The 27,936-nt window shown below is 44.2% G+C and overlaps 1 protein-coding gene and 1 long non-coding RNA gene across 3 annotated transcripts; one reads left to right on the forward strand and one right to left on the reverse strand.

The window, feature by feature from the left end:
- MMP7 (matrix metallopeptidase 7) lies at nt 1-27,270 on the reverse strand. Of its 2 annotated transcripts, none has more exons than XM_030199361.1 (6): nt 27,068-27,270; nt 23,486-23,709; nt 18,028-18,176; nt 15,753-15,878; nt 3,991-4,152; nt 1-1,006 (listed from the first exon to the last, which is right to left on the reverse strand). In XM_030199361.1, exons 1-6 carry the CDS (start codon nt 27,182-27,184, stop codon nt 990-992), a joined length of 795 nt encoding a protein of 264 aa, XP_030055221.1. In that variant the 5' UTR covers nt 27,185-27,270; the 3' UTR covers nt 1-989. The 2 variants fall into 2 exon arrangements, with proteins under 2 accessions (XP_030055221.1, XP_030055222.1); XM_030199362.1 differs by lacking the exon at nt 27,068-27,270 and adding an exon at nt 25,186-25,225.
- LOC115467867 lies at nt 25,356-27,658 on the forward strand. The gene is made up of 2 exons (XR_003941776.1): nt 25,356-25,396; nt 27,197-27,658. It is a non-coding gene; the product is annotated as an uncharacterized LOC115467867 (long non-coding RNA).
- The last annotated feature ends 278 nt before the right edge of the window (nt 27,659-27,936 follow it).

Here is a 27,936-nt window from a genome sequence, read left to right on the forward strand (position 1 = left end):
TTGCACATAGTTGAAAGTTTTATTTTGGTTACAAATACAGTGTTTGCGGAATTAAGCATACAAAGGTCTGTGCCTCTGTTCTTTAAAATATGTGTTAATGCCCTGATATGCAAGGCTGACAAATGGTTTAAACACCACTAGGCAAGCCGTTTGTTTGAAAACCGATGAATGACAGCATTTCGAGAGCTGCGGTCAAATTGTAGATTTCTCCTGAAGCAGCTGGAATGGTGAAACAGGGAACTCCTATCGGGCACTTCTATTCATTTGCTTGAGATAAGTGTTCATTATATGAGACACTCATAGGAATATATGGGTGTCTCTAGCATTTAGCACGTGTGAAAACTTAGTGCATGTTAAAAATGCTAGCACACCTTTGTAAAAGACCCCCTCGGTCTCTTTAAAAATCAGTCTATGGCTTTATTAAATCACATAACTAAAAATCCCAAATCCTTAGTTTTAAAACTTTTAGGCTTTCACTTAAGAAAGTTCTATTTGTTTAAGAAAAATATAAAACAAAGAAATATAATAAAATCTGAAATCACAGGCATAGGAAGAAACAATTCTTTGTGCTTATATGCTCACTTAACTAAGGGAACCTTTCACTAAAGTGCATTAGGTGAGATTAGCGTGCACAAACAGGAAAACTACCATAAGACGCTTTTTTCCCCACATAAATGTGGGATAAATGTACTTGTGAAAATGAGGCCACTGGGAAGTGATACAGTCCAGTATCTCTCACAGAGCGGGAAGACATGTGAATCTTCTTGCTTGCAAATGCTTATTTGTGTAGAAATATTGTGCCAGTGTTTAGGATGACTGTGGTAAAGGATGTTAAAGAAAAAGCTTAAGAGAAATTTTCTAATTCAAGTAACACACTGATTTGACTCTTCCACTGCATTGCAAGATGTAGAAGAATCTTTTCTCAAGATATTTATTTATCAAACAGTTGTAAACACTTTATTCTGTTTAGTAGTTTGTTCTTTAAGGATTCATTTTCTTCGCCTTCCTGTGGGGACAAATAAATTGTAATAAGGTGCTTTTTATATACAACAGGAGAAATAGATATCAGATACTGCACAAGAGTAGATGGGAAATCTAAAATATAGAAAGATACTTTCACTTATATCTGGAAGGATGATCTGGTTTAAATCTCTATTCTGCAAAATATAGGGGCCCTTTTACTACCCAGAGGTAGGGCTACCGCCAGGTTTGCACACAGCAAATTGGCCCTACTGTGGGGCTCGCCAGGGCTACCGAGAGAGACAGCTAGGCCCAGGGCAGAACCAGACCACTGCACGCTGCCCCCCCACTCACGCTGCCGCTCTCTCCCGCCCCTTATCTTTCAGTCTCTGCCTCCAAGAGGGGGGGGGGGGGGGGCCCAGGCCCGGTGTCAGCAAGCCTCTTTCTGCCTGCCTACTCCCATTGTATGTACTCTCCTGCTCCTGTCCGTGCCAGGAGTCGGGACCCGTACGATTGCATTAATTAACACGATATCGCGCTAATGCAATCATCTGGGTCCTAGGTGGCATGAAGGACTCGCAGGAGCAGGGGAAAAGACAGACTCAGAAGCAGGCAGGCAGGAAGAAGCTTACCGGGCCTGGGCCCCCACTTAGAAGCTGGGCACGGGGGAATTTTGGCCCCCCCTGCCCCCTCTCGGTGGCCCTAGGGCTCGCTCAGGAGCCTGGCGGTAGTTCTGGCTTCTGGCATGCTCTGTTTCTGGCGCCAGGAAAATTTAAAAAAAATTTCTAGTTCTGGGAGGTGCCAGTGCTGCACAGTTACTGCTGGGTTAACGCTGGAGCTCAGCATCCTGTTTCCTACAGTGGCCAATCCAGGTCACAAATACCTGGCAAGATCCCAGAAATCTCAATACATTTTATGCTGCTTATCCCAGAAATACTCCAAACTGATACAAAATAGCAGAGAATGTTGAACGAGTCAGCTTTGTAAATTAACTATGTGAGGTGGAGTCTCATATAACCAAACACGGCTATTTTCATTTCACTCCATGGTGAATCTTTGCTCGTGTATGTATTTTAATCATAGACTCGTCCCCCACCTACCTATATCTCTTTCACATACTTCGTGAACATACATATAGTTACAGCTCCTTAGTTACTTTCATAATGACTTATTAAGCACACGACACTTATCTGTGCAAATTGGTGAGCTCTTACACCAATTTGCACAGATAAGTGTCCTCAAACTTTAAAAATAGTTTTGTTGATATCCAAGCTGTAGGTCTGCAGTTCTAAAAGAGTGTGCAGCTACTTAAGTTGTGTGCTAACTTATGTCGTGTCCATAACCACTTATATACAGAAAATAGTCATTGGCTAGAGTTTCACTTGCAGCTATATCAGTGACAATGTGTACAAATTTCGACAACAAGAATGTCTTTGTCTTAGCTTTTGTCAACAACCAGGGAATAGGTAAAATGCCAAGACAGAGTCATTCTTGCTGTGGAATTTTGTGGTTACTTATATATATAAAAAATTTCTAGGCATAAACCTTCAGGAACCAGAAACAAATACCTCCTGAGCCAACACAAGCACCTTTTTGAAACCAATAGATAGAAATCCAATGGTGACAGTCAACTGGTTGCACAACTCAGGAATGATGCAGAATACAGGTCCTAGAATAACAGTGTAATAGCCTGTCTCGTGCGGAATAGTTATTTAGGAGAGACTAGACAAGTCCTATGGGATTAAATAAAAAGTACTGTTCAGATGTTTTCATCCATTTTTGAATGTAGAATTGTGTTAAATATGATAAGGCTAATATTAAAATAAAATCTGCCATTAAATTTATAAAGATAGTTCATGATCCTACATTTAAGACTGTTGTTCACTTGTCTATCCAGTCAGCTAAAATAGCTGCCCAGTGCTGGAAATCAAGGTCAGGCCCATAATTTTGTTCTGCTGACCTGATCCCTTCACTGGCCGTATTCACTTTTTAAACTTGGGTTGTGTGTGTGTCTATGTTGGGGAGGGGGGGCATGCGTTGGAGAAGAGAGACAATGGGAGCGAGTTGTGGGGCAAGAGAAAAAATGGGAGTGAGTGAATAGTGGGAGAAAAGCATGGTATTAGTAAGTACAGTAGAAGGGGAAAGAACATGGGGATGAATGAGTGGAGGGGGAAAGAAAGAGCATGAGAGAGAGAGAGAGAGAGAGAGAGAGAGAGAGAGAGAGAGAGAGAGTGAATGGAGAGCTCATGGGGAAGGTCATAGGAGGAGGTTGTGATGGGGTCAACGGAAAGAGAGAATGGGAGTGGGAGAGTTAGTTGGAGAGAGATCATTGAGTGAATGTTGGGGGGAGGTGAGTAGGAGAAAAAGTACAGGGAAAGACAATGGGTGGGGATAAGCATGTGGGAGTGGGGAAGGAAAGTAACTAAGAGTGTCTTTTACTAAGGTGCGTTCATGTTTTTGTTGCGCGCTAAAATTGTGGACACGCCAATCGTTAGAGACGCCAATGCATTCCTATGGGTGTCTCTAACATTTAGCGAACCCACAATTCTAGTTCATGCTAAAAACATGAGCGCCTTAGTAAAAGACGCCCTTAAAGACCAAGCTGAAGTGTGTAGAAAGTATGGAGGAGGGATCAGATGGTCAGGTGGAATGGAGTGGAGAGGGTGCACGAGAGTGTAGGATATCCTATGTTATTCCACAGACAGACAGACAGACAGACGCACACACATACATGCACATGCACATGTGTGCATGCACACACACATACGCTCAACCCCTTATATCCCTTAAACTCTGCTATTTACCCGGAACATCTCACAGCTACCTTTTCAAATACACAGCCACTCATCAATGAAGACCTAAATGTCATGGTGTTCTCTTGAAGGGGCCATGAAAATTTTAACCAAGAATGTGTTGCATATTCTCTTACTGTTGATGTGTTACATCAGTTTTTTCTGATTTAAGGATATGAAAAATCTTTCAGTCTCTCTTCATATTGTTTATAAAAACGTGAAATAGTTACAGACTTACCATAGAGGGATTGAATTCCTCTGATATCATCCCGTGAAAGTTGGAACTTGCTTGGATTTACATAACTATAGGTAGGGAACATTAAAGCACCAGGAACATTAGAGTGATCCAGTCCCAGAGCATGGCCAAATTCATGGGCGGCAACAAGGAATAAATTGAATCCTAGGGAACCAATAAAATAATTCAGTTAGAAATGTATTAAGAATTCATATTGTATTTTTGTTCAATTTTGAAATTGTGATTATATGATGCACACTGTAGTACAAGCTGAAAACATTTATATTTAGGGGTAAATATTGAAAATGATAACTCAGCAGGAGAGGCTCAGCCAGCTGTCTGCCGATATTCAGCAGCACTAAACTGGCTGATTCCATCGAATAACAGCTCCGACTGCTCTGGCATAATCTGATCAGTGCTGGGGAGTCTGGGGGTAGATTTGGGGCAAAGCTGTGTAATACCCCATTATAATGGGGATTACTAGAGTGGTTGTATCCCTTTCCTGGAATCATTGGGGGGGGGGGGGGGGGGGGGGGAGGGAACTGGTTGGTAATGGAGGTATGAGAAACTAGCCCTAAGGGGAGTGTTTGTGGGAAAGTGCTGAGGGAAATGTTCTTGGTTGTTGAATGACAGTAGGGGAGGAGTTTAGAGCTAATAAATGTTAGTGTTGGGGTTTGCAGAAGGTCTTTGGTTGCCTTTACCACCACTGGGAACCTTGAGGGGACAGTCCTGGATGGGTCCAATAAACTAAGGTTTCTGCTAGTAAAGCACTAAGGGGTCCTTTTACAAAGGCACGCTGAAAAATGGCTTGCGGTAGTGTAGGTGCGGGTTTTGGGTGTGAACCGATCCATTTTTTATCTCGCCTGTAAAAAAGACCTCATTTTGTTTTTGCCGAAAATGGATGTGCGGCAAAATGAAAATTGTCGCACGTCCATTTTGAGTATGAGACCTTACCGCCAGCCATTGACCTAGCGGTAAAGAATCTGGGTGGTAATGACCTATGCGCATCAAATGCCACTTGCCGTGTGTCCATTATGCGCGCCAGAAAACAAAAATATTTTTCAGATGCACGTCAAAATTGAAATTGGTCCAGTTAAGTATGCTGGTGCCAGCACTTGAATAGAGGAGTAGCCTAATGGTTAGTGCAGCAGGCTTTGATCCTAGTGACCTGGGTTCAATTCCCACTGCAGCTGTGTCAGGTTCTCAGGTTCAGAGCCCGCGGGGCCGGGCTCTGGAGCAAACGTGAGCCCTTGGGCTGCTGCCGAGGAGCGACAGCAGCAGGCAAAACCCACCAACCAACACTGGGTAAGCACACCAGCAGGGACTGCAGGCACTGCCCAGCGAACCGGAACACATGGACTGGAATCCCCCGGACTGGAGGACACAGGACTGGAACACACACCGGACCGGAACACACTGGACTGGAGCACACCAGACTGGAACACACACCGGACCGGAACACACTGGACTGGAGCACACTGGACTGGTCCGCCCAGCTTCACCTGTACTTAGCTACTAAGCCCCCCAGGAGTTGAGCTTCTGGGTTCGAGTAGCCGACAGGACTTACTGGATACCGGGTGACATAGGGACCAGGACTGGAAACAGAAGTGCTCCTAACCCTAAACTGATCTACGTGCTCCCAAGCCCTAAACCAGCAGGAGTGTTCCTAACAGTAAACTGACAAAAGGACTTCCTAAGCCCTATACTAAACAGGAGCTCCTAAGCCCTGCTCAAGAAAGGGACTTCCTAAGCCCTAAACTAACAGAGCAGGGAACTAAACACAAAGCTAACACAGGTGCTACTAAGCACCAAGCTACAAGCAGAGCTTTACACTAATAAGCTAAACACAGAACTAACCAGCTACCTAAGCACTGCTCTAGCAAGCCAGATACAACTAACAAGGTGCTTCCTAAGCACTACTCTGGCAAGCAACCAGAAGAGCTCCTAGCACTAAAAGGGAAGACAGGGGAGCCACAAGGAAAAAACAGGGAAGCTAACACATAAGCCAAAAGTGCTTCTAAAGCACCAAACACCAACAGCAAAGACTGCAATGCTCCTAATAGCACAAACATCAGAAGTACTTCTAACAGCAAACTCTGCAGTGTTCCTAACAACACCAAACCCTGAAGTACTTCTATCAACAACAGAGCTTCCAAAGCCCTACACACAGCAATGCTACCAAAACCAAGAGGGAACAGAAGGGAACCAAAAGGGAAAAGCAGGAAAGCTAAACACACAGTCACCAGTGCACACTGCACTAACACTAACCTGGCCCTTAGCAAAAGCAAGCAGGGAAACTAGACACAACGTCAGAAGTGCACACTGCACCACCCTACCTACAGCAAACACCACTGTAGACAGAGGCACACAGAACATAAAGGGTTAAGCTTGTAGAGCCAGCAGAGAGAGAGTGCCATAAATCAACAAACAATCAGAGAGAATGCTTCCCCTCCCGAGAGGGAGTGGGGCCCATCCAAACAAACACACTGGCAGAGGCAGGAATACAATACACACAGTACACAAAGGGTTAAACTCACTGAGCCAGCAGGCCAGGACACTGGGAAGAGAAATCCTTAAAACAAACAAACAAAGGAGAACGCTCTCACTCAGCCCAGAGCCCCGGAAGCTGAGCAATGCCCAGCCCCCACTAAACAAACGAGCAGCTGACCCTGATTACAGAGCTACGCGCACACACACACACACACACAGCAGCAGCTAACCCAGAGGGAAGGAAAAGAATACTCTAAATCAACACAGATCCCTGTCAGAACCTAGAGCACGTTCTGAGAGAAACCTATCAGGCTTTCCTGTTACCACCAGATAAGTAACGCAAAAGCAGAGAAACTCTTCAGCTGCAGGCTAAAGTACTATCCCCTGACGTCAGCACAACCCCTGGCAGCCAATCAGAAGAGACGTCCCCCCTCCCCCTCAGCCAAACCGGCAGAATCATAACATCACCCCCCCTTCAAGGGCCCCCCCTACCCCGTCCACGAGGTTTAGGTTTGTGAGGGAAAAGGCGATGGAACCGTCTGACTAGGATTGGCGCGTGGACATGAGTAGCGTCCTCCCAGGAATTGTCTGCCGGTCCATATCCCATCCACGCAATGAGATACTGGAGATGTCCCCGGAAGCGCCTTGCATCCAAGACATCCCGGACTTCGTATTCCCCCTGGGAGGCTGAGATGGCTGGACTAGTAGGCAACGCGGGCAAAGCCCCTTTTCTCAGAATCACAGGCTTCAGCAAGGACACATGAAAGGTGTTATGTACCCGTAATGTAGGTGGTAACTTTAGCTGATAACAGACCCGATTCACTTGCCTCACAATGGGATACGGGCCCACAAATCGAGGTGCAAAGTGGGAGGAGGGAATCTTCAGACGAAGATTACGCGTGGACAACCACACCAAGTCGCCAGGCTGGAAGTGCGGTTCCACTCTGCGAGACCGATCCGCTTGGCGTTTCATACGAGTGGAGGTCACTCGCAGCGCTTTCTGAACTGATGACCAAATTGCTTGGAGCGAGGTCACCGCATCAACCGCTGCCGGGACATCCAAGTTGGTTTTCAAGGGGGCTGGTATCCGCGGGTGTCGTCCATATACGATGTAAAAGGGCGACGCGCCCGTGGCCGAGCTCACTCGGTTGTTATGAGCGAATTCTGCCCAAGGCAGCAGCTGACTCCAGTTGTTGTGGTGCTCATTGACATACATCCGTAGGAACTGCTTCAAGCATTGGTTCACTCGTTCTGTTTGGCCATTGGATTGGCCCTGGAAGAATGGCGTCATCTGCTGGAAGGGGCGCAGGAGCCCTTCACGGTGTTCACGGACCATAAAAACCTGACTTATTTACGAGAAGCGAGAAGGCTGAATCCTCGCCAGGCCCGGTGGGCACTATTCTTCTCCCGCTTTGATTTCATTCTGACCTATCGTCCAGCGGAGAAGAACATCAAGGCAGATGCCCTCTCCAGGTCCATGGAGGCTGACCTGGAGGAAGAACCCCTGCAGTATGTAATTAAACCTGATGTCATTGTGCCCGCGATGACGCTAGCAGTACCTGCAGGTATGACCTTTGTGCCACCCCGGCTGAGAGAAAAGACACTCCAATGGGGGCATGCCTCTCGAATGGCAGGACATCCCGGGATCCTGGGAACCAAGCGGTTCATCTCCCAGCAGTATTGGTGGCCTTCACTTGATCGGGATGTGCAGGAGTTTGTGGCTGCGTGTCCTGAGTGCGCCCAGCATAAGGCTGACCGTCGGAGACCCCAGGGGTTGCTGATGCCTTTACCGGTACCTGAGAGACCGTGGACCCACATTGCCATGGACTTTGTTACGGATCTGCCTAACTCTGAAGGGCACACAGTTGTCTTGGTAGTGGTGGACCGGTTTTCTAAAATGGCCCACTTCATACCCATGCCTACCCTTCCTTCTGCGGTGAAGCTGGCACAGTATTTCATCAGCTCTATTTTTCATCTCCATGGTCTGCCAGAATCTATTACCTCTGATCGAGGAGTACAGTTTGTCTCAAAGTTCTGGAGAGCCCTGAATTGGGCCCTTGAAGTAAAGCTGAACTTTTCGTCGGGATATCACCCACAATGATGTTATGATTCTGCCGGTTTGGCTGAGGGGGAGGGGGGACGTCTCTTCTGATTGGCTGCCAGGGGTTGTGCTGACGTCAGGGGATAGTACTTTAGCCTGCAGCTGAAGAGTTTCTCTGCTTTTGCGTTACTTATCTGGTGGTAACAGGAAAGCCTGATAGGTTTCTCTCAGAACGTGCTCTAGGTTCTGACAGGGATCTGTGTTGATTTAGAGTATTCTTTTCCTTCCCTCTGGGTTAGCTGCTGCTGTGTGTGTGTGTGTGTGCGCTTAGCTCTGTAATCAGGGTCAGCTGCTCGTTTGTTTAGTGGGGGCTGGGCATTGCTCAGCCTCCGGGGCTCTGGGCTGAGTGAGAGCGTTCTCCTTTGTTTGTTTGTTTTAAGGATTTCTCTTCCCAGTGTCCTGGCCTGCTGGCTCAGTGAGTTTAACCCTTTGTGTACTGTGTGTATTGTATTCCTGCCTCTGCCAGTGTGTTTGTTTGGATGGGCCCCACTCCCTCTCGGGAGGGGAAGCATTCTCTCTGATTGTTTGTTGATTTATGGCACTCTCTCTCTGCTGGCTCTACAAGCTTAACCCTTTATGTTCTGTGTGCCTCTGTCTACAGTGGGTTTGAGGCAAAGGCTTTCTGCCTTCCTTTGTGTTTGGTTCCTCTGGCTTCTGCCTGGGGCTCCTACCCTGGTGGGGAGGGGGTTGCTGTGTTAGTTCCCCTGTCCTGCGCTAGTCCCCTGCGTGGGCGTGGCCCGCTCTGGTCCTTTGTTTCCCCCTCTGCCCTATTGCTGGTGTTCAGCGCGTGTCTGGCATCTTGGGGCCCTCTGGGTTCTTTCACCCCTCCCTGTGTGTGATTGGGTTCCAGTTCAGCCGTGAGGCTCGCACGAGTGGCTCTGTCTGCGTGGGTTCCGGTTCGGCCGCGAGGCCCGCCTGTATGCCTATTTCCCTTCTTCCTGAGGGACTGGGGGGAGGGGTAGCTTAGGGGGTATTGTGTAGCTGGGGTGTGCGGTGGTGGGTCGGTCTCCCCTTGGCCTGGGTCGGCGCCCTGCTGGCCTCGGCCAGGGCCCAAGGGCTCACGACCAACCCAACGGATTACAAGCTGTTTGTGACCTTGGGCAAGTCACTTAGCCCTCTGTTGCCCCAGTTACAAAAACTTAGATTGTGAGCCCTCTAGGTACAGCAAAAGTAGCTGTATATAATGTGTACAGCTAGTAGTACTATAGAAATAATTAGTAGTAGTAACAGTGCTTTTTTTGTAGAAAAAAAGGTGCCGGTACTCATTATGGGCGGGGTCACCACATATGGCTCCACCCCTATGTTAGCCACACCCACATTAACCACACCCCCTATACCAGCCATGGCGCATATAAACAGACATCATTGAAAATATTACAGTACTATAGGAGAAAAAAATAACGTGATTTGCTAAGTAGTAGTAGTAGTATACCCAGTGCAAAATAAGACAGCCAATGTAAATTCTCAAATTGGCCATATTAAAAACACTAAAATGAAAATAAAATGATTTTTTTTTCTACCTTTGTTGTCTGGTGACTGTTTTTCTTTCCATATTGGTCCCAGTCTGTGATTCTCCTTTCCTTTGTTTTCGCTTAACTCTTCTGTGCCATTTGTCATTTTTGTCTCCTTTTTCTTTGCTTTCTTCAATATTTTTCAGGCTCTCTCTCTGTCCAGATTTAATTCATTCTTACTATCCATTCTTTAATTTCCTTCATCTACCTGTGGCTTTTCATCTTTTCCTCACCCTTGTTCTCCCCATGCCCCTTCCTCTTATTCTCCAGTCTTTCTCTATTCCCCTTTTCCATCCAGCAGCTCTGCTTTCTCTCCCCATCCTTCCAGTGTCTCCCCTATTTCTTTCTGCATTCTTCCATCCAGCGTCTTCCCTCTTTCTTTCTTTCTGCATTCTTCCATCCAGCGTCTTCCCTCTTTCTCCCTATCCTTCCGTTTTCCCTCTCTCTCCCCATCCTTCCATCTGTTTTCCCTCTCTTTCCTCATCCTTCCATCTGTTTTTCCCTCTCTCCCCAATCCTTCCATCTGTGTTTTTCCCTCTCTCCCCATCCTTCCATCTGTTTTTCCCCTCTCCCCAATCCTTCCATCTGTTTTTCCCTCTTTCTCTCACTCCCCAATCCTTCCCTCTGTTGTTTTCCCTCTTTCTCTCTCTCCCCAGTCCTTCCCTTTGTTGTTTTCCCTCTTTCTCTCTCTCCCCAATCCTTCCATCTGTTTTTCTCCTCTCTCCCCAATCCTTCCATCTGTTTTTCCCTCTCTCTCCCCATCCTTCCATCTGTTTTTCCCTCTGTTTTTCTCCTCTCTCCCCAATCCTTCCATCTGTTTTTCCCTCTCTCTCCCCATCCTTCCATCTGTTTTCCCTCTCTCTCCCCAATCCTTCCCTCTGTTGTTTTCCCTCTCTCTCTTTCTCTCTCTCCCCCAATCCTTCCCTCTGTTGTTTTCCCTCTCTCTCTCTCCCCAATCCTTCCCTCTTTCTCCCCAATGCTTCCCTCTGTTGTTTTCCCTCTTTCTCTTTCTCCCCAATGCTTCCCTCTGTTGTTTTCCCTCTTCTCTTTCTCCCCAATCCTTCCATCTGTTTTTCCCTCTTTCTCTCACTCCCCAATCCTTCCCTCTGTTGTTTTCCCTCTTTCTCTCTCTCCCCAGTCCTTCCCTTTGTTGTTTTCCCTCTTTCTCTCTCTCCCCAATCCTTCCATCTGTTTTTCTCCTCTCTCCCCAATCCTTCCATCTGTTTTTCCCTCTCTCTCCCCATCCTTCCATCTGTTTTTCCCTCTGTTTTTCTCCTCTCTCCCCAATCCTTCCATCTGTTTTTCCCTCTCTCCCCATCCTTCCATCTGTTTTCCCTCTCTCTCCCCAATCCTTCCCTCTGTTGTTTTCCCTCTCTCTCTTTCTCTCTCTCCCCCAATCCTTCCCTCTGTTGTTTTCCCTCTCTCTTTCTCTCTCTCCCCCAATCCTTCCCTCTGTTGTTTTCCCTCTCTCTCTCTCTCTCTCTCCCCAATCCTTCCCTCTTTCTCCCCAATGCTTCCCTCTGTTGTTTTCCCTCTTTCTCTTTCTCCCCAATGCTTCCCTCTGTTGTTTTCCCTCTTTCTCTCTCTCCCCATCCTTCCATCTGTTTTTCCCTCTCTCTCCCCATCCTTCCATCTGTTTTCCCCTCTCTACCCAATCCTTCCCTCTGTTGGTTTCCCTCTCCCTGCCACGTTTCCCGCGGCACCAGCCCCCAGCGGCCGCTACACAAAGAAAAAGATTAAAAAAAAACTTCAAACCTGGCTGAAACGCAGCACCCTGGCACTGTAGACAGCCATTAGGCATTGGCTGTTGCCCCGCAGCCGCTCCTCCTCTTGCCTCTACGTCACTGCCCCTGGAGGAAGACCCCGGAGGAGCGCAGTGACGTAAGGCAAGAGGAGGAGCGGCTGCGGGGCAACAGCCAATGCCTAATGGCTGTCTACAGTGCCAGGGTGCTGCGTTTCAGCCAGGTTTGAAGTTTTTGTTTAATCTTTTTCTTTGTGTAGCGGCCGCTGCTGCTCAACAGGAGAAGCAGCAGCGGCCGGAAATGGGGGCTGGCACTGCGTCCGTCACGGGGCGGGGGGAGCAAAAAAAAAAAGGTGCCGGTACGCCGTACCGTTGCGTACCGGCACAAAAAAAGCACTGAGTAGTAATAATATCACTGCTGAAGACATGGCCTGGCCAGTGGCGTAGTCAGGTGGGGCGCCAGGGGAGCAGCTGCTCCCCCAAATGGAGTTCTGCCAGCGCCAGCACCTATTTTTTTCGTCCTGTTGCAGTGAAAATGTGCACCGGCGCCAGCGGAAGTCCACTCTCACTCCCCCCGAGCCGTCAACTTGCCTCATCCTGGCTCCGCTTCTGGGCCTGGCTTTGAATATCTGGGTTTAATTCAGCCCACAGCTGTCGGCAGCTTTTAAACTGCTACCCGCTGAATGTCATTCCCTTAGGGAAAGCTGTAGAATTTTGCACCTGAGGACACAGGAGCCCATTTTATAATGGAACCTGAATACCCAGATTCCATTCTAGAATACTAGCGTAACTCAGTATCAGTGTGCCTATCATTTATGCACCAACGTTTACCAGCCATAGGCCTGGTGAAATTGCGAGCATGTAAATGCAGCAGAGATGTAAGTTATGTGCATATTTGGGAGCCCCACCCATGCTTCACCAGGCTCCACCCATGTATATACCCCCAGCATTTATGTTCTCTGTAAGTTAGAAGTGCCATTACAAAATAGCACTTTCACAGGTTAGTATACACTTACGTATGTGCATAATTGCTAGTACCGTGTTTCCCCGAAAATAAGACAGTGTCTTATATTAAATTTTGGTCCCAAAGATGCGCTAGTTCTTATTTTCAGGGGATGTCTTATTCGGGAGTAGTAGGGGCACTGTGGCGGTCGGGAATAGTATTGAAGTGGGGGGTGGTATCCTGCAGGAGTAGGCCGTGGCTCGCCTATCTGCCCACAGTGACCGCAGGACTCGAGCGGAGCAGAGCCGCCCTGGCCGGGCTGGGAATGGAGGAGGGGTATGCACTAGGGAAGGTAATGGAATGTGGGGCTGGGCTGCTCTGGCTGGGGGTCTCGGGAGGTTGTTAGAGGGCTTAGGGTGCAGGATCATCCCTACCGTATTACAAACGTTAAAAAAAATTCTACAGTAGCTCCGTTCCCCGTTGGTGGCGCTTTATGCGCTCCTCCTGTACATTCGCAACACTTTCCATCCTTCTAGTCTGACTTAGCTCTTGGGCGATGGAGCAGCGCCAAAAGGGCTCAGTTACTCATTTTCTTTTCTTTCATTATTTCTGCAAGGGGGGTGTTTCTTTTCTTTCCGGGCTCACTTACCGGTAGTTCATCTTCACAAAAGCGTGAAGGAGGATGGTAGGAGTCCGCTGGACGATAGATTTTCCACCTCAGTCTTGTTTCTTGCATTTCTTTAATGTTATTTCGTCTTTGGGTTGCAGCAAAAAAAATTAAGGTTTCTGTGTCCATGTCCCATCGGGGCCAAACAAAAACTTTGCTAGGTCTTACTTTCGGGGGAGGTCTTATATTTAGCAATTCAGCAAAACCTCTACTAGGTCTTATTTTCAGGCGATGTCTTATTTTGGGGGAAACAGGGTATTCTGTACATTTACGGGGGCAAAGGATGTGTAAATGTGGGCACCTAGGTTATAGAATTGCCCTTCAAGTTTCTTCTTGTGCATAAGTGCATTTTAATCTTCTGTGTTGGTTAAGCATTTCCAAAGGATTTTGCCACAGACATAGACGATAAAACCCTTTTGAAAAAAAGCCAGTACTATGACAGAATTCAAGTATGATTGGGACAAATATTGAGAACAGTGGTAGGAACAAGGTTGGGAAGGTGCAGAATTACAAATAGTCCTTCCTTCATTTGCTGAAGAATAAAAATAAGGGAGAGATGATAAGAAAGGAAGTACGGCCTAGCAATGCCTCAGGCGAGAGGATAGCCTCATTGGAATCAGCAGACCACAACTCCCCAGAAACCAACTGGGTCTCTGCATGTAGGTGGTGATAGCCACATATCTTCCAACAAGGCCACAGGGATGTAGGATGCCAGGTTTAGTTGCTGTTCAGATTATTGCAAATCTTGATAATAGGACATGCAGAAAAGGGATAGGTGTTGGATTAAGTATGGAAACCTATAGATTTATCTATCCAGGACTCTGGGGAACCAAAGTAGAAAACAAAACCTGAAGGAGTAGCCTAGTGGTTAGAGCACTGGGCTGACACCCAGGGAAGCCCTGTTCAAATCCCACTGCTGCTCCTTGTAGTCTTGGGTTAGTCATTTAAACCTCCATTGCCTCAGGTACAAATTTACCTTTCTATAACTTGGTGCTCACTATTAGGTGCCAAGTACATATTATTATTATTATCATCATTATTATATGACATTTATAACCCACACCATACCTCCAGAGTTCAGTGTGGCTTACACAATAAAGAGAGCTAGGGAGAACCCAGGAACATTACAAAAAAGAAATATAACAAACAGAAACAATTACAAAACTCAGTTCTCAATTAATGACCCAAATATTTTTGAAACAAGAAGGTCTTCAGTAGTTTGTAAAACAAGACATAATTATCTTGGGCTCTAATGTCCAAAGGCAATTCATTCCAGTCACTGGCCACTTGATATGCAAAACAATTTGAAAAAAATCTCATATACTATCTTCGATGGATCTGGATAATGAAGAGCTAGAAAGCACCTAGACTCTGGGCACGTATATTGCTCAATATTTTATGTAGATCAAGATGAAATATGACCCCAATAAATTGTCCAGATGCAGGAAGACAGTGATTTCTGAAGCACCATGTTTGCACTTCAACGCTTTTGTTTCCTTTGTGGACATTGACTGAAATAAAATACATACTTGGCAGCTACTGTAGGATCAAGCTAAGTTCTCCTAAAAGTTTGGGATCACTTTGGATATTGAAATGGTGGAGTTGTGTTGGATGACACTTGATATAAAAAGCTGATTGAGTGAAGACACTTTTGCTTTTCATATATAAAATAATTCAGAAGAGTAAATGATTGAATATATAAGATTTGAGGTTTGGTCTTGTAATGGAATGTCCATAAGAAGCCCTATAACCTTATATTTTTTTTCTGATACTCTTCTGAGGTAGCTTTAGAATAAGAAGCTTGTTTGGTTTTACTGCTCCCTCTTATGTATGTCTGTAAAACCTTAGAGCTATATTTTTACTCTTTATTGGTTTTGGTTGTTTAATAACCTGTAGATAGCAGCTTCAAGGGCCCCTAGCCCAATAGAGGTTACATGCAGGTAAAAGAATGTGTTCCACAAGATATATACTTTTGCCTGTAGGGTTCTGGAGGTGTTCCAGGGTGAGATTAGGTCAGAGCAAGGAAATATGTGCATAGTTTTGAATAATCAAAACTATGCATATACTTTTGTCTTCAGAAAGCACCTGTAGCAAAGGCAGATGCAAATTTGTGCAGATACTTTGCCTTAGGCACTAATCGAAGCAAAAACTATTTGCTCTGATTATCATGACATACCCCTATGGGCAAAAATTATGTCTGAAGTTTGCCTTAATGATGGTAGAATGATTATGAGCGTCATAATGCTTACAATCAAGAGTGTAGGTTGATTCTTTAAAACTGATTTATGGAACTGAGAGTAGAATAGTTTTACCAGCTGAAGTCTTTGACCATTTCTCATCTTCATCAAAGTGAGAGTCGCCACCTATTCCTGAACCAGGTGCAAAGGCATGAGCTAGGATATTTCCTGGCCCATCGAATGGAAAGGAATCACCATGAGCTAAATTAGAAGAGAAATAAATCACATTTCTCATGACATGTACCATAAAGACAATTAGTCCATGATATGTTAATATGAACTGTGCTCCAACTTCATATTTTTGATCATCTTGTGTTTGTAATTCAACAGACAGTATGTAGAGTTTGACTTAATCCTCATGGACCAACTACATTTTGTTTGTGGGATTTAAGTGTAAGAATGGTATATATTAAGTGTGCATTGGGCACATAAAAGCACATAAAAGTCCTTATTTTAGAAGCTTCCCAACATCTAATGGCAGCATTTAAATGTCTAGAGACTACAGACATTTGAAAAAACATGTATACAAGAGGTCTTTCAGATGTGGGGAAGCCAAGTATGTCTAGATGGCAAGGAGGTATGGGGAGGGCAGGGAGAAGAGTAGTCAGGGTAGGACCACCATCCAGGTGTGCATTCCATATTTCACATTGTGAATCCACATTTGTAGAGGAAAAATCAAATGTCAAAATTTAGACCTGCTCCGAGGCATGACTAAGTGCCTGTAATAGGAGCAATGCTAAATTCTGAGGCATGGGATCCCAACACTATTCCTTCTCACCACACACCAGAACCTCCCTCCCCAATGACCCAAAGTCTTGCCAGTCATTAACTCTCACCCCCGACATCACCCAAAGCTCCTGGCAGCCATAGCATTGCCCCCTGCACAAAGCCTGTAACCCCTGGCAGTCATAGATCCCCACCCACACATATATATTGGCAGTCATAGTGGCCTCCACCCACAAACCCAGGCCCCCCTTCCTGCCAGTAGAGTGGCCCCCAGACTCACCCTCTCCTTGTGGGGAAGACTCCCACATGTGGGGAGGTGGCCGACATGTGGCAGTCTCCCCGAGTCCTTCCAGGGCCAAGGCTTGCACATCAGCCCTGCTGGGTGTAAGACCCCCCCACCCCCACCCCCTGACCCAGTCCCTAGACTTACTGGGGGTCTCTAGTGGTGAGTGGGGTGGGAACAATATCCATTTGCTCCCACCTCATGCCTTCTTGCAAAACAAAATTAAATGGACTTGCACACCTTTTCAAAAAATAGTTAGGGCAATATTCAAATGGCTACAGTCAGCATTTGTTTCAAAGCCCAGCCACAACATTTAAACATGTGAGGGACAATTCTATAACCTAGGTGCCCACTCCTTGGGGGTAAATGTTTAGAATACTAGCACTGACACTTGTATGCGCACACTTACCTGTGTAAGTGCTACCAGGGCACCTAAGAGCTATTCTGTAACGGTGCACCTAACTTACATAGCGTCTACATGCAAAGGGGGGAGGCATACATGGGTAGAGCATGGAAGGGACATGGGCTGGTTTTCTGGCTATGCATGTAACTTATAGAGAACTATAAGTCTGTGCGTTCCTGCCATGTTTAAGCACCTGCATTTATGCCATCTCTACAGCTTCCTAAATACTAGGTGCTGTTATGGAATAGGCTTTACTGGGCATTCCAATTGTAGAATTGCCCCCATTCTGTATATTCAGTGCTGCTGTCTGATTAGTGAGCTGCTCTGAATTTATGCACAGTGATGACTGCTAATGGCTCTACAGCTAGCAACAATAAGCACATAAGCATTGCCATACTGGGATAGACGGAAGGTCCATCAAGCCCAGTATCCTTCCATGGCCACACCCCCTTTCCAGATCTGTATGGAAAAATTTATGTGCACGTCTTTATGGAACAGCAACTATAAAGACGTGCACAATTAACACCAATAATTATTAGCACTTAATTATCGGTGCAACTTGGCTCATTAAGCAATTAAATTTTATGCACAATTTGGGCATGTTCCCAAATTTGTGCACGCAATTTTGAGCACTATATATAGAATTAAGGTGATAGTGCCAAGGTGTACTGCTGAAAATTCATTGATTGGGCCCTTATACATAGACCTCCAAATTCTGTAAAGTTGCATGTCCAAATTTACGCTGAGCATGCAAATTTGTGTGTGCAAATTAATTTAATAATGAGGAGCTAATTGGTGTTAACAAGCAATGATAGGCCATAAATGGCTTTAACTGGTGCTAATTTTTATCTGATGATATCTTGTGCCACTTTTAACAAATTAGTTTGAAATATCAGGGGTCATGTGTGTTCTGCAGATAAGAGAATAGACAGACTTACAGCGAGATGCAAAACGAATAAGAATGTCAGCTTCTTCGCTGGAAACCCTCCTAAACTGGAGTGGCGTCACATCACTCCACACCTTGAAAGCATTTTGTATTGCTTCAATTACATCTGTAGTAGACAAGTCAGGAGTGAAATTGAGAATTCTGCAACAAATAGAGGACAAGACAAGGAAAAGTTATTTGTGGAATGGGAAATTACTATGACTAGACTCATAGACACCCACACTCTGGAATGCACTGCCTGAAAGGCTCCGCTTAACACAAGACTATCTCTACTTCAGGAAGCAGGTGAAAGCTTGGCTCTTCAAACAGGCCTTTAATGGAAGAAGTAACTAACTTGTTAGTCTCACTCACACACACAAGGAGTGACACGGGCTGCACATACTGCAGCAGGACATGTTTATCCACTCCTACCCTAGCTGAGATAACATTTAATCATCTCTCTGACCTCATGTGCAACTTTCTTTAAATTAGTCCCCTTATTTTCTATCTCCTCTTACTCTCCTACCTATTTATATGTTCCATCTTTGCTTATACCCTTGTTCTATTACCTATTGTGTTGACATTGTAAGTAGTATACTATGCCATACTTTGTATTGTTATTTGAATATTTTTACTGCTGTAATTGCCTATTGCTCATGTTTGATTTATTCTTACCGTACACTGCCTTGAGTGAATTCCTTCAAAAAGGTGGTAAATAAATCCTAATAAATAAATAAATAAATAAATAAACCCTGAAAATTCTTGGAGTCACCATTGATCGACATCTTACACTTGAAAGTCATGTGAAAAATACAACTAAAAAGATGTTTCATTCAATGTGGAAACTAAAAAGAATATGACCTTTCTTCCCAAGAAACATTTTTCGCAATCTGGTACAGTCAATAGTGCTTAGTCACCTAGATTACTGTAATGCACTTTACGCTGGATGCAAAGAACAAATCATCAAGAAACTTCAAACCGCCCAGAACACCGCAGCTAGACTCATATTCGGAAAAACAAGATATGAAAGTGCTAAACCTCTAAGGGAAAAATTACACTGACTTCCACTTAAAGAACGCTTCGCGTTCAAGATATGCTCCCTAGTTCATAAAATCATTCATGGAAATGCCCCAGCCTACATGTCAGATCTGGTAGACCTACCACCCAGGAACGCTAAAAGGTCATCCTGCACATTCCTTAATCTTCACTTCCCCAGTTGCAAAGGCCTAAAATACAAATTAATGCATGCGTCAAACTTTTCTTATCTGAGTACACAGTTATGGAACGCACTACCGCGCAACTTAAAAACTACTTATGAACTAACTAACTTTCGCAAATCCCCGAAGACCCACCTCTTCAACAAGGCATACCAACAAGATCAGCAACTATAAATGCATCATATCACCACCTTACCTACTATCAGCATTGTTATTGCTTATACCTGCTTGTTTAAATTTCGACTACGCTATTCTTTATGGCGTCTCCGCCTTACCTATTATCAGCATTGTTTTCTATTTATACCTATTTGCTTAATTTTGACTACGCTACTCTGTATGCAACACTAACTGTTTTCTCCCAATTTATCTTTTACCAGTAACGATACATTGTAAGTCACATTGAGCCTGCAAAGAGGTGGGAAAATGTGGGATACAAATAAATAAATAAATAAATAAATAAATAACTTAACCAGTTGAAGTGTATGTGTCCAGTATAACATTTGCAGGCAATTCCCAGAGGGTCAGTAAGTGGTACCCAAAGTTAGGTGCTGGGATGATCTGTGCTAAGGAAGTATTCTACAAAGGGTTCTCTGCATGGAATGACATTTACAGAATAATAGCTTAGCACGCATCTTATGCCTAACTTTGGACGCAAGCATTTATACCTGCCAAAGGCTGGTGTAAATGTGGGCTCCCAACTATTGGCAGTTAGGCATGAAAATGACCTAATTCTATAACATCGCGCCTACATCCTGGGAACACCCCGAATCAGCTGAGATGCGGCGGCTAAGCCGGTGCATGAGTGCGGTGTGAAACTACACTTTTTCTGCTATGCTGACAAATAACCCCCAAGGAAGCCTATGATGATGGTGAAACGGGCCCCGGCAGGTTTTTATGATTGAAAAAGATGTCATTTTTCTTTTGCATAGCGGTTTAGCGTTTTATTATTTGCATTGAAGAATTTTGAAAAATCTTGAAAAAGTAAAAAGAATTAAAATGTTTGAATGGGGTTTTTAAGGACCAATGAATGATAAAAGGAACCTTAAGGTCTAGCAGACAACAAATCATCTGATCTGCATGAAAAAGGCTGCTGAGGTCTTTTTCTCCATTTTTTTGAAACATAATTATTAGTAGTACTGAACATTAAATTGCAAATTGAAAAATTGAATAATAGATGAAAAGTCATTGATATATGTTTGATGTTTTGGTAACCCAGATTCTCATGACAGTGTATTATTTTTATTGATTTGGGTTTGTCTCTTTTTGCATTGTATTAACACCCCTGACCTTCCTATGACCATTGCACTCTTTGGGGTTGTGCACCATAAAATTTAGGCACACATGTGATAGAATAGGGTGCAGGGCACATCCACATGTAACTCTAATAAATGCTAAATAATACCTGATTAATTAGTTTACGTATGGATCACAGATCAATGTCCAAATTTCTGCCACCAACTTTGGGTGATCTATAAAGAATCTGGTGGTTAGAGGACACCTATGTGGAGCCTATTCTGTAAAGCAAAGTAGGCACCTAATTTCCTTTATAGAATCAAACATATAAATGACAAGTGACCAACTCACCCGCAAATGCGCAGTAGAGACCGAACGTTGAGAATACAGAAGTCCAAGCACCACCTCCACCAGCAGTACAGCCCAATAGGGAGGAGGTCTTGGACATGGGCATGGAAATCGGAGGAGCAGGAGGGAAGGAAGGGGCGGAATGGAACTGAGGAAAATGGAGGCGAACTGATGACAGGAAGCACGGGAGGTAACGAAAGCAGCTGAAGGAGGACATGACGATGGCGGAAAGAGGGGGGGGGCGACGCCGGGGGGGGGGGGGGTCAAGGGTGGCAGCGGTAGCGGGGGGGGGGGGTGAAATGGTGGTGGAGGGAACGGCAGGGCAGGGGAGGTCACAATCGCGGTACACTTAGGAGATGAGTGGACATGGATGGAAGCCCGAGGTTGGAGGGTAGGGGAGAGAACAGTTGATGGACACGGGTGGCTGGAGCGGATGGGAGGGGGGAGAGGAGGGTTGCTGGACATGGGGGGAGGGCAGAGGACAGAGCAGGGTTGGTGGATGGGGGGAGGCCATAGGAAAATAAAAAACTAGCCCGTTGTTATGGGCTTAACGGCTAGTACTAGTATAACTAGTATAACTAGTATAGTGGAGGAGTGGCCTAGTGGTTAGGGTGGTGGACTTTGGTCCTGAGGAACTGAGTTCGATTCCTGGCACAGGCAGCTCCTTGTGACTCTGGGCAAGTCACTTAACCCTCCATTGCCTGCCGCATTGAGCCTGTCATGAGTGGGAAAGCGCGGGGTACAAATGTAACAAAAAAAAAACAGGTGTGCACACACATACATATTTAAGTGCGAGCACTGATGTTCGCCATGGAGCTGGTATAAATGATTATGCCTAGATTCAGGAGATACACATTTAAGAGTGTGTCCTGGCCAGACTCCGACCATGTGAATGCCCACCTACAAAGTATGCACTATTGAAGATATATGCGTATTTTCAGAAGAGTGGGTAACCAGATTATTGTCATGTGCATGAGTATGTGTTCACATATGCAAATTAGTCACTAAAATACTGCATAAGAACATAAGAGTAGCCATACTAGGTCAGGCCAATGGTCCATCTAGCCCAGTATCCTGTTTTCCAAACAGTGGCCAAGCCAGGTCACAAGTACCTGGCAGAAACCCAAATCGTGGCAACACTCCATACTACAAATCCCAGGGCAAGCAGTTGCTTCCCATGTCTGTCTCAATAGCAGACTATGGACTTTTCCTCCAGGAATTTGTCCAAACCTTTTTTAAACTCAGATACGTTAACTGCTGTTACCTCCTTCTCCGGCAAAGAGTTCCAGAGTTTAACTATTCATTGAGTGAAAAAATATTTCCTCCTATTTGTTTTAAAAGTATTTCCACATTTTTGCACATACAAATGTCACCTAACTTTAGGTGTCTCCTTATTCATAGTTGTAATGATAAGAACATAAGAATAGCTATACTAGGTCAGACCAATGGTCCACCTAGCCCAGTATCCTGCTTCCAACAGTGGCCAATCCAGGCCATAAGTACTTGGCAGAAATCCAATTAGTAACTTTATGCTACCAATCCTGATACATCAGAGGTTTTTTTTTTTTTTTAAATATTGAGCAGAGTCAATATGGTGAAGGAGCACATAAGTTTCTTTGTTCTTTCCTTATGGCTGTCTTCCAGGAAGGAGCTCAGAGCTCATAGTGAGTGACTCCAGGTGGAGAGACTTTTTGGAGCTGCTGTGGGGAACTCTGAAATAAGTACAGATTTCTGAAACAGGAAGTAAACCCATCCTTTCTGTTCTGATCAATCTTTGCATCAGTATGTTAAGAAAGGGTGAATTTACAGCCAGGAGTTCATGCTTCCAGGAATGTAAAACCTGGAGATTTTCCAGTGTACAGACTGGCAGCAAGAGCTCTTTAACGCTATGTTATGTCAAAAGAGAGAATCCTTGACTGAAATCAGGTGCCAATAAAAGGCGCTCCAAAATCTGGGAGGGTTTCTAAAGAGTATCCTGAGGACAGATGAAAGACCTGCTGTTGCTGACTAGTGAATTGTAGCATTATGATAATTTTGGATTTCTTTTTCCATATGGCTGTTGCCAGAATATGTACATTGTACCAGATTATAACCATTTCACAAGTACACCAGTAAACTTATTATTTTGAAAGAACCCCCAAACCTTTTTGAATTTATGGTTTCTGCAGAAAGTATTGAGAGTCCAGAGTTTTAGGGTCTTGAAGCAAGTCTTCCCCCCTATCTGAAGGACCTAAGGATCGATGAGGTATAGCTCTCACCTATACCTGTAAGCTCAAGAACGGAGTGGAACACGGGATTTGTATCATCTTGTATTTCAATATTTTTATCTATCCTCCAGTTGAAACAATACAGCATTCCCTGTGAGCGGAGTCTTTGACTGAAGGAAGGGGCTAATATTGTAACATCAGCCAAGTGTAAAACTCCTTGAGCAACAGAGTTAAAAGAACCAGTATGTTTATTACTGTCCACATGCAGGTAACAAATAGGTATATAATCATTTTAGATGCATTTTTTTGAACATAATTGGTCTCACTTCCTTAATTGTTCCAAATCTATTGCAAAAGAGTAACACTAACCTAGCTACAGTAAGATAAGCAGATAAATAAACTAATGAGGCCTTTAGATTCTTTCATAAATTATGAAATGCACTCAAAAGGATCTTGTTAAGCCCACCTGTAAGTTATCAGCTTGCGAGTCCATCTTGGCCTTCCAGGAAATGCTCTGAAGTCTGCCATGTCAGGGACACCACACCTGGGTTTCTTCATTATGTCTATGGTGCTAGGATTCAGGTGTCCTGTTACGATGAGGCCAAAGAATTTCTGCATTTCTTTAAGTTTTTCTTCAAAAACATTTTTAAGTGCTTTATTGGTCATCTGATAGAAGTTGTTTAGGTAATCCTACATAAAAAGTAATTATAGGTTTCAAAATTTCTTTTCAGACACCTTCTTTAATTTTAACCTGTTCAGATAGCAGATCGCATGAAAGATTTTGCGTGTTCCCTCCCCTTTAACTAGGAAAATGCTACAGGTAGGGATATGAAATTTAGGGGAACAGAGGGACTGTTAGTCACGTATTTAGTTTTGTATTCCATCAGCTTATGAACTTATGCCTGAGAAGGATAATACAGTGTAACACTGAAAATATTTATACTGCCTCAACCAATTAGCTATGGGTAGTTTACAATAAATAAAAACTGGAAGGGATACTAAACAATTCAACTACACAAAGTTATCCAAAAAATATGCAAAATAGAAATCATAGATGTACTAAAACAAGCAGTAAAAAATAAACAAAAGAAATAAAATGTAAAATATGTTACAAGTCACATCAGATTATTTTTATTTATTTATTTATTGAAAAACTTCTTATCCGCCTACAACTAGGAGGATCACAAATCAACATATATAATAAAAGAAAACAGACAACATTAATAAGCATTGGATTACATAAGGAAACGGACAAGATATCAACAGCAGCATAATTGCAACAGCCACAAGCCACTAGAGCAAGGGTTCTCAACCCATTTCTCGGGACACACCTAGCCAGACAGGTTTTTGGGATATCCACCATGAATATGCACAAATTAAATTTGCATGCATTACCTCCATTCTATGCAAATCTATCTCATGCATATTCATGTTGGATATCCTGAAAACCAGACAGGCAAGATGTCCCCCCAGGGCAAGCAGATAACTATCTGGACAAAGTAGACAGAGTCGGATATATATCTGGGTACCAGTGCTGAATATCAATGGTACCTGGATAACTTCTGGCTCTACCTTGGCTCTGCCCCTGGACTGCCTCGGCACTATCCAGATAGGACTAGATTCAGTACAGGGCGCCCGAATTTGGGCACAGAAAAAAATAAACACTGAGCGATATTCTATAAATGGTGCTCCGAGTTGGGCACCGTTCATAGAATAGTGCTTAGCACTGAGATTTTGGGCATGAGGATTTACACTAACTGAAACCTGGTATAAATCCTCACTGCTAAATTAGGTGCTGATCTCCAGTGAATGGCCTCTCCCATGTCCACACCCCCTTTTCACTGGCACACTAAAAAGTTATGTGTGCATCTTTACAGAATAGCAACTAGGAAGATCCACATGTAAATTCAATTGTTGCCAGTAAGCACTAATAATTGATAGTTAGTGCCCCAATTATTAGCACTAATTACTTAGTTAAATTGAATACGTAAATTGTGTGCATGCCCATACTGCTGCTGTAATTGTCTTTTGCTTATGTTTGATTTATTCTTACTGTACACCACCTTGAGTGAATTATTTCAAAAAGGCAGTAAATAAATCCTACTAATAAATAAATAAATAAATAAATAAATAAATAAATAAATAAAAACACATAGTTAGGTCAACCTTTTTGCTGTCCTGACTTTATCCCAGTGGCGTACCAAGGGTGTACGCTGCTGGGGGGAGGGGGTGCCGCACGCCTGTTGGCTGAATCCGCTCGTTCCCTCCCTGCTGCTCCCGCTGCGCGGAACAGGTTACTTCCTGTTCTGGGGCAGAGGGAGCAGCAGGGAGGGAACGAGCGGACTCGGCCAACAGGCGCACGGCACCCCCCCAGCAGGTAAAAATGCACCTGGGGGGGGATGTAATTTTGCCGGTGGGGGGGGCTGCACTGCACCCGGGGGGGGGGGGGGCGCATCGGCAATCCACCCCGGTGTCAGGCAGCCTAGGAACGCCACTGCTTTATCCACTTTGTTATTCAGTTAGTAATCTAAATATAACTGGTAACTTGATAAATTCAGTCTGTGCCCTGACTCCAGCCATGGACTGTACCATAACCAAACAGAGGGTGCCTCAGTGGTCTCCCTGGATTTTCAGCGGCATTATGCAGTTATGTGCTGTTGATAATCTGGGGATGACCTGGTCAGTAGGAGACAATCAGTTAAGATCCATTCTAACTGTTCGTCTCCCGCTGAGTACTGGCCCAGTGTTTTCTTTTGAAATGACTGTTCCCCCTGTACATGCCAGAAAATATACATGTATTAGCCGGAGTTCTTATGACTCTTTTGCAAAGGGCTCCACATTGAGCAGAGCTTTTTGGAAAATATCAGGGGACATGCAAATGTCCCAACCTGCATGTCCCATTTTCCAATTAGAGCCTCTATCCATAATGGGGCTTTTGACAGGCACTATAACAAATATGCATGTTTTTATTTTATTTATTTATTTACTGGGATTTATTAACCGCTTTTATGAAGAGATTCACCCAAGGCAGTGTACAGCAGGTACAATTTAATATAAAACTTACAAATTTGTTTACAATATTACAATGAGAATGTATAAACATAAATACAATTAATGAGGTAAACTTGAGAATAACAAATTAAGATCTAATAATAAGACTACCATGAAACAGTATTAAAAGTACACACATTTAACAGCACTGGAGTTCAAATAACAGAGATATAATGCAATGTCAGCATAATACTAACGAAACATCTAATAAACATGCATTAGAACATTCAAATAACATAGATATGATGCTACTGATTTTCTGCAGTACAGCTTACCATCAGGCTTATTTTTGAAAGAGAAGGGCACCCATCTTTTGACACAAATAAGGAGATGGGCGTCCTTCTCCCAAATCGGCATAATCGAAAGCCGATTTTGGGCGACCCCCCCCCCCCACCTGTTAAACTTGTGTTGGTAAATGTGAGCCCTCCAAAACCCACCACAAACCCACTGTACCCACATCTAGGTGCCCCCCTTCATCCCTAAGGGCTATAGTAGTGGTGTACAGTTGTGGGGAATGGGTTTTGGGGGGCTCAGCACACAAGGTAAGGGAGAATGCACCTGGGAGGTTTTTCTGATGTCCACTACTGTGCTCCCTAGGGTGCCGAGTTGGTGTCCTGGCATGTGAGGGGGGACCAGTGCACTACGAATGCTGGCTCCTCCCATGACCAAATGGCTTGGATTTGGTCATTTCTGAGATGGGCGTCCTCGGTTTCCATTATCGCCGAAAATCGGGGACGACTATCTCTAAGGCCAACCTAAATGCTGAGATTTGGGCGTCCCCGACCGTATTAATGAAACGAAAGTTGGCTGCCCATCTTGTTTCGATAATAAGGGTTTCCCCACCCCTTTGCAGGGACGTCCTGCGAGGACGCCCTCAGGAAAACTTGGGTGCCCCATTCGATTATGCCCCTCCACATAGCCAAGGGGCCAAGTGCAGATATATAGATGGAGACAAGATAGGACAAGATGCCTATGAAAAAAATTAAGTGTTACATACCTCTGCAAATTTCTGGTCACTGAAACTTGTGCTCGGTGTTTCCAGGGGTACTGGGAGAGAAAAGCTAAAGACTAGGAAAGTGAGGGCCAATGTTACAAAAAATGTGATGCTTTGCATTTTTCCTTTTAGGTTCTTTGTCTGTGAAGATCATGTACTGTAAGCCTCTGGCTTTCCCTGCTTGCAGATCAGAATGGTGCTGTTTATATAGCTGTTCATTGTGTGTAATCAGTGTGATTCATTGCAGTTTTCCACTGATGGCTTTTTTCATTGTTATTTTGCAACTCATCAAGGTGGGATACATATTTGTTAAATAAGGAAATACTTGTTTCTTTTTTTTTTCTATGAAATCCAAATATGATGTCACATGCTTGATTCCAAAAATTGAACTTCCTTTACCCACACATTCATGTGATGAAACCACACAATGAGAAGACATTCTTGTGCAAAAATAAATCAATATGCACTGAAGTTCTTCACCATTTCCTTCTTTCCAGTAAACTCCATTGCAACACTTAGTGCCGGTTCAATATTAACGTTTATGCTAAATCAATGTCTCCTTGAATAATAAAACCTTTAGCACTATCATGGTGAGTCTAGGAGTGACCCCAATTCTGTTCTGAGCTGAAAACAATTTAGAGGAGAGTAACAAGGGCGCTGGGGATTGGAAGGAATGAATTGTAGGAAAAAAAAGTTATGTATATGACTATTGTTTCACTGCAGGAAAAGAAAATGCTAGAGAAAGCTTGAGCTGGAGCTGGATTAAAAAGCTCTTAAAAAGAAAGGTGGGTACACAGCCATCTTAAAAAAAAAAAAGGTTTCTACGATCATCATAACTCTTTTGTTAGAAGGAAATATTTTATAAAGGGGAT

The sequence above is a fragment of the Microcaecilia unicolor genome, chromosome 4 (assembly GCF_901765095.1).
Source record: "Microcaecilia unicolor chromosome 4, aMicUni1.1, whole genome shotgun sequence".
NCBI classification, from domain to species: Eukaryota; Metazoa; Chordata; class Amphibia; order Gymnophiona; family Siphonopidae; genus Microcaecilia; species Microcaecilia unicolor.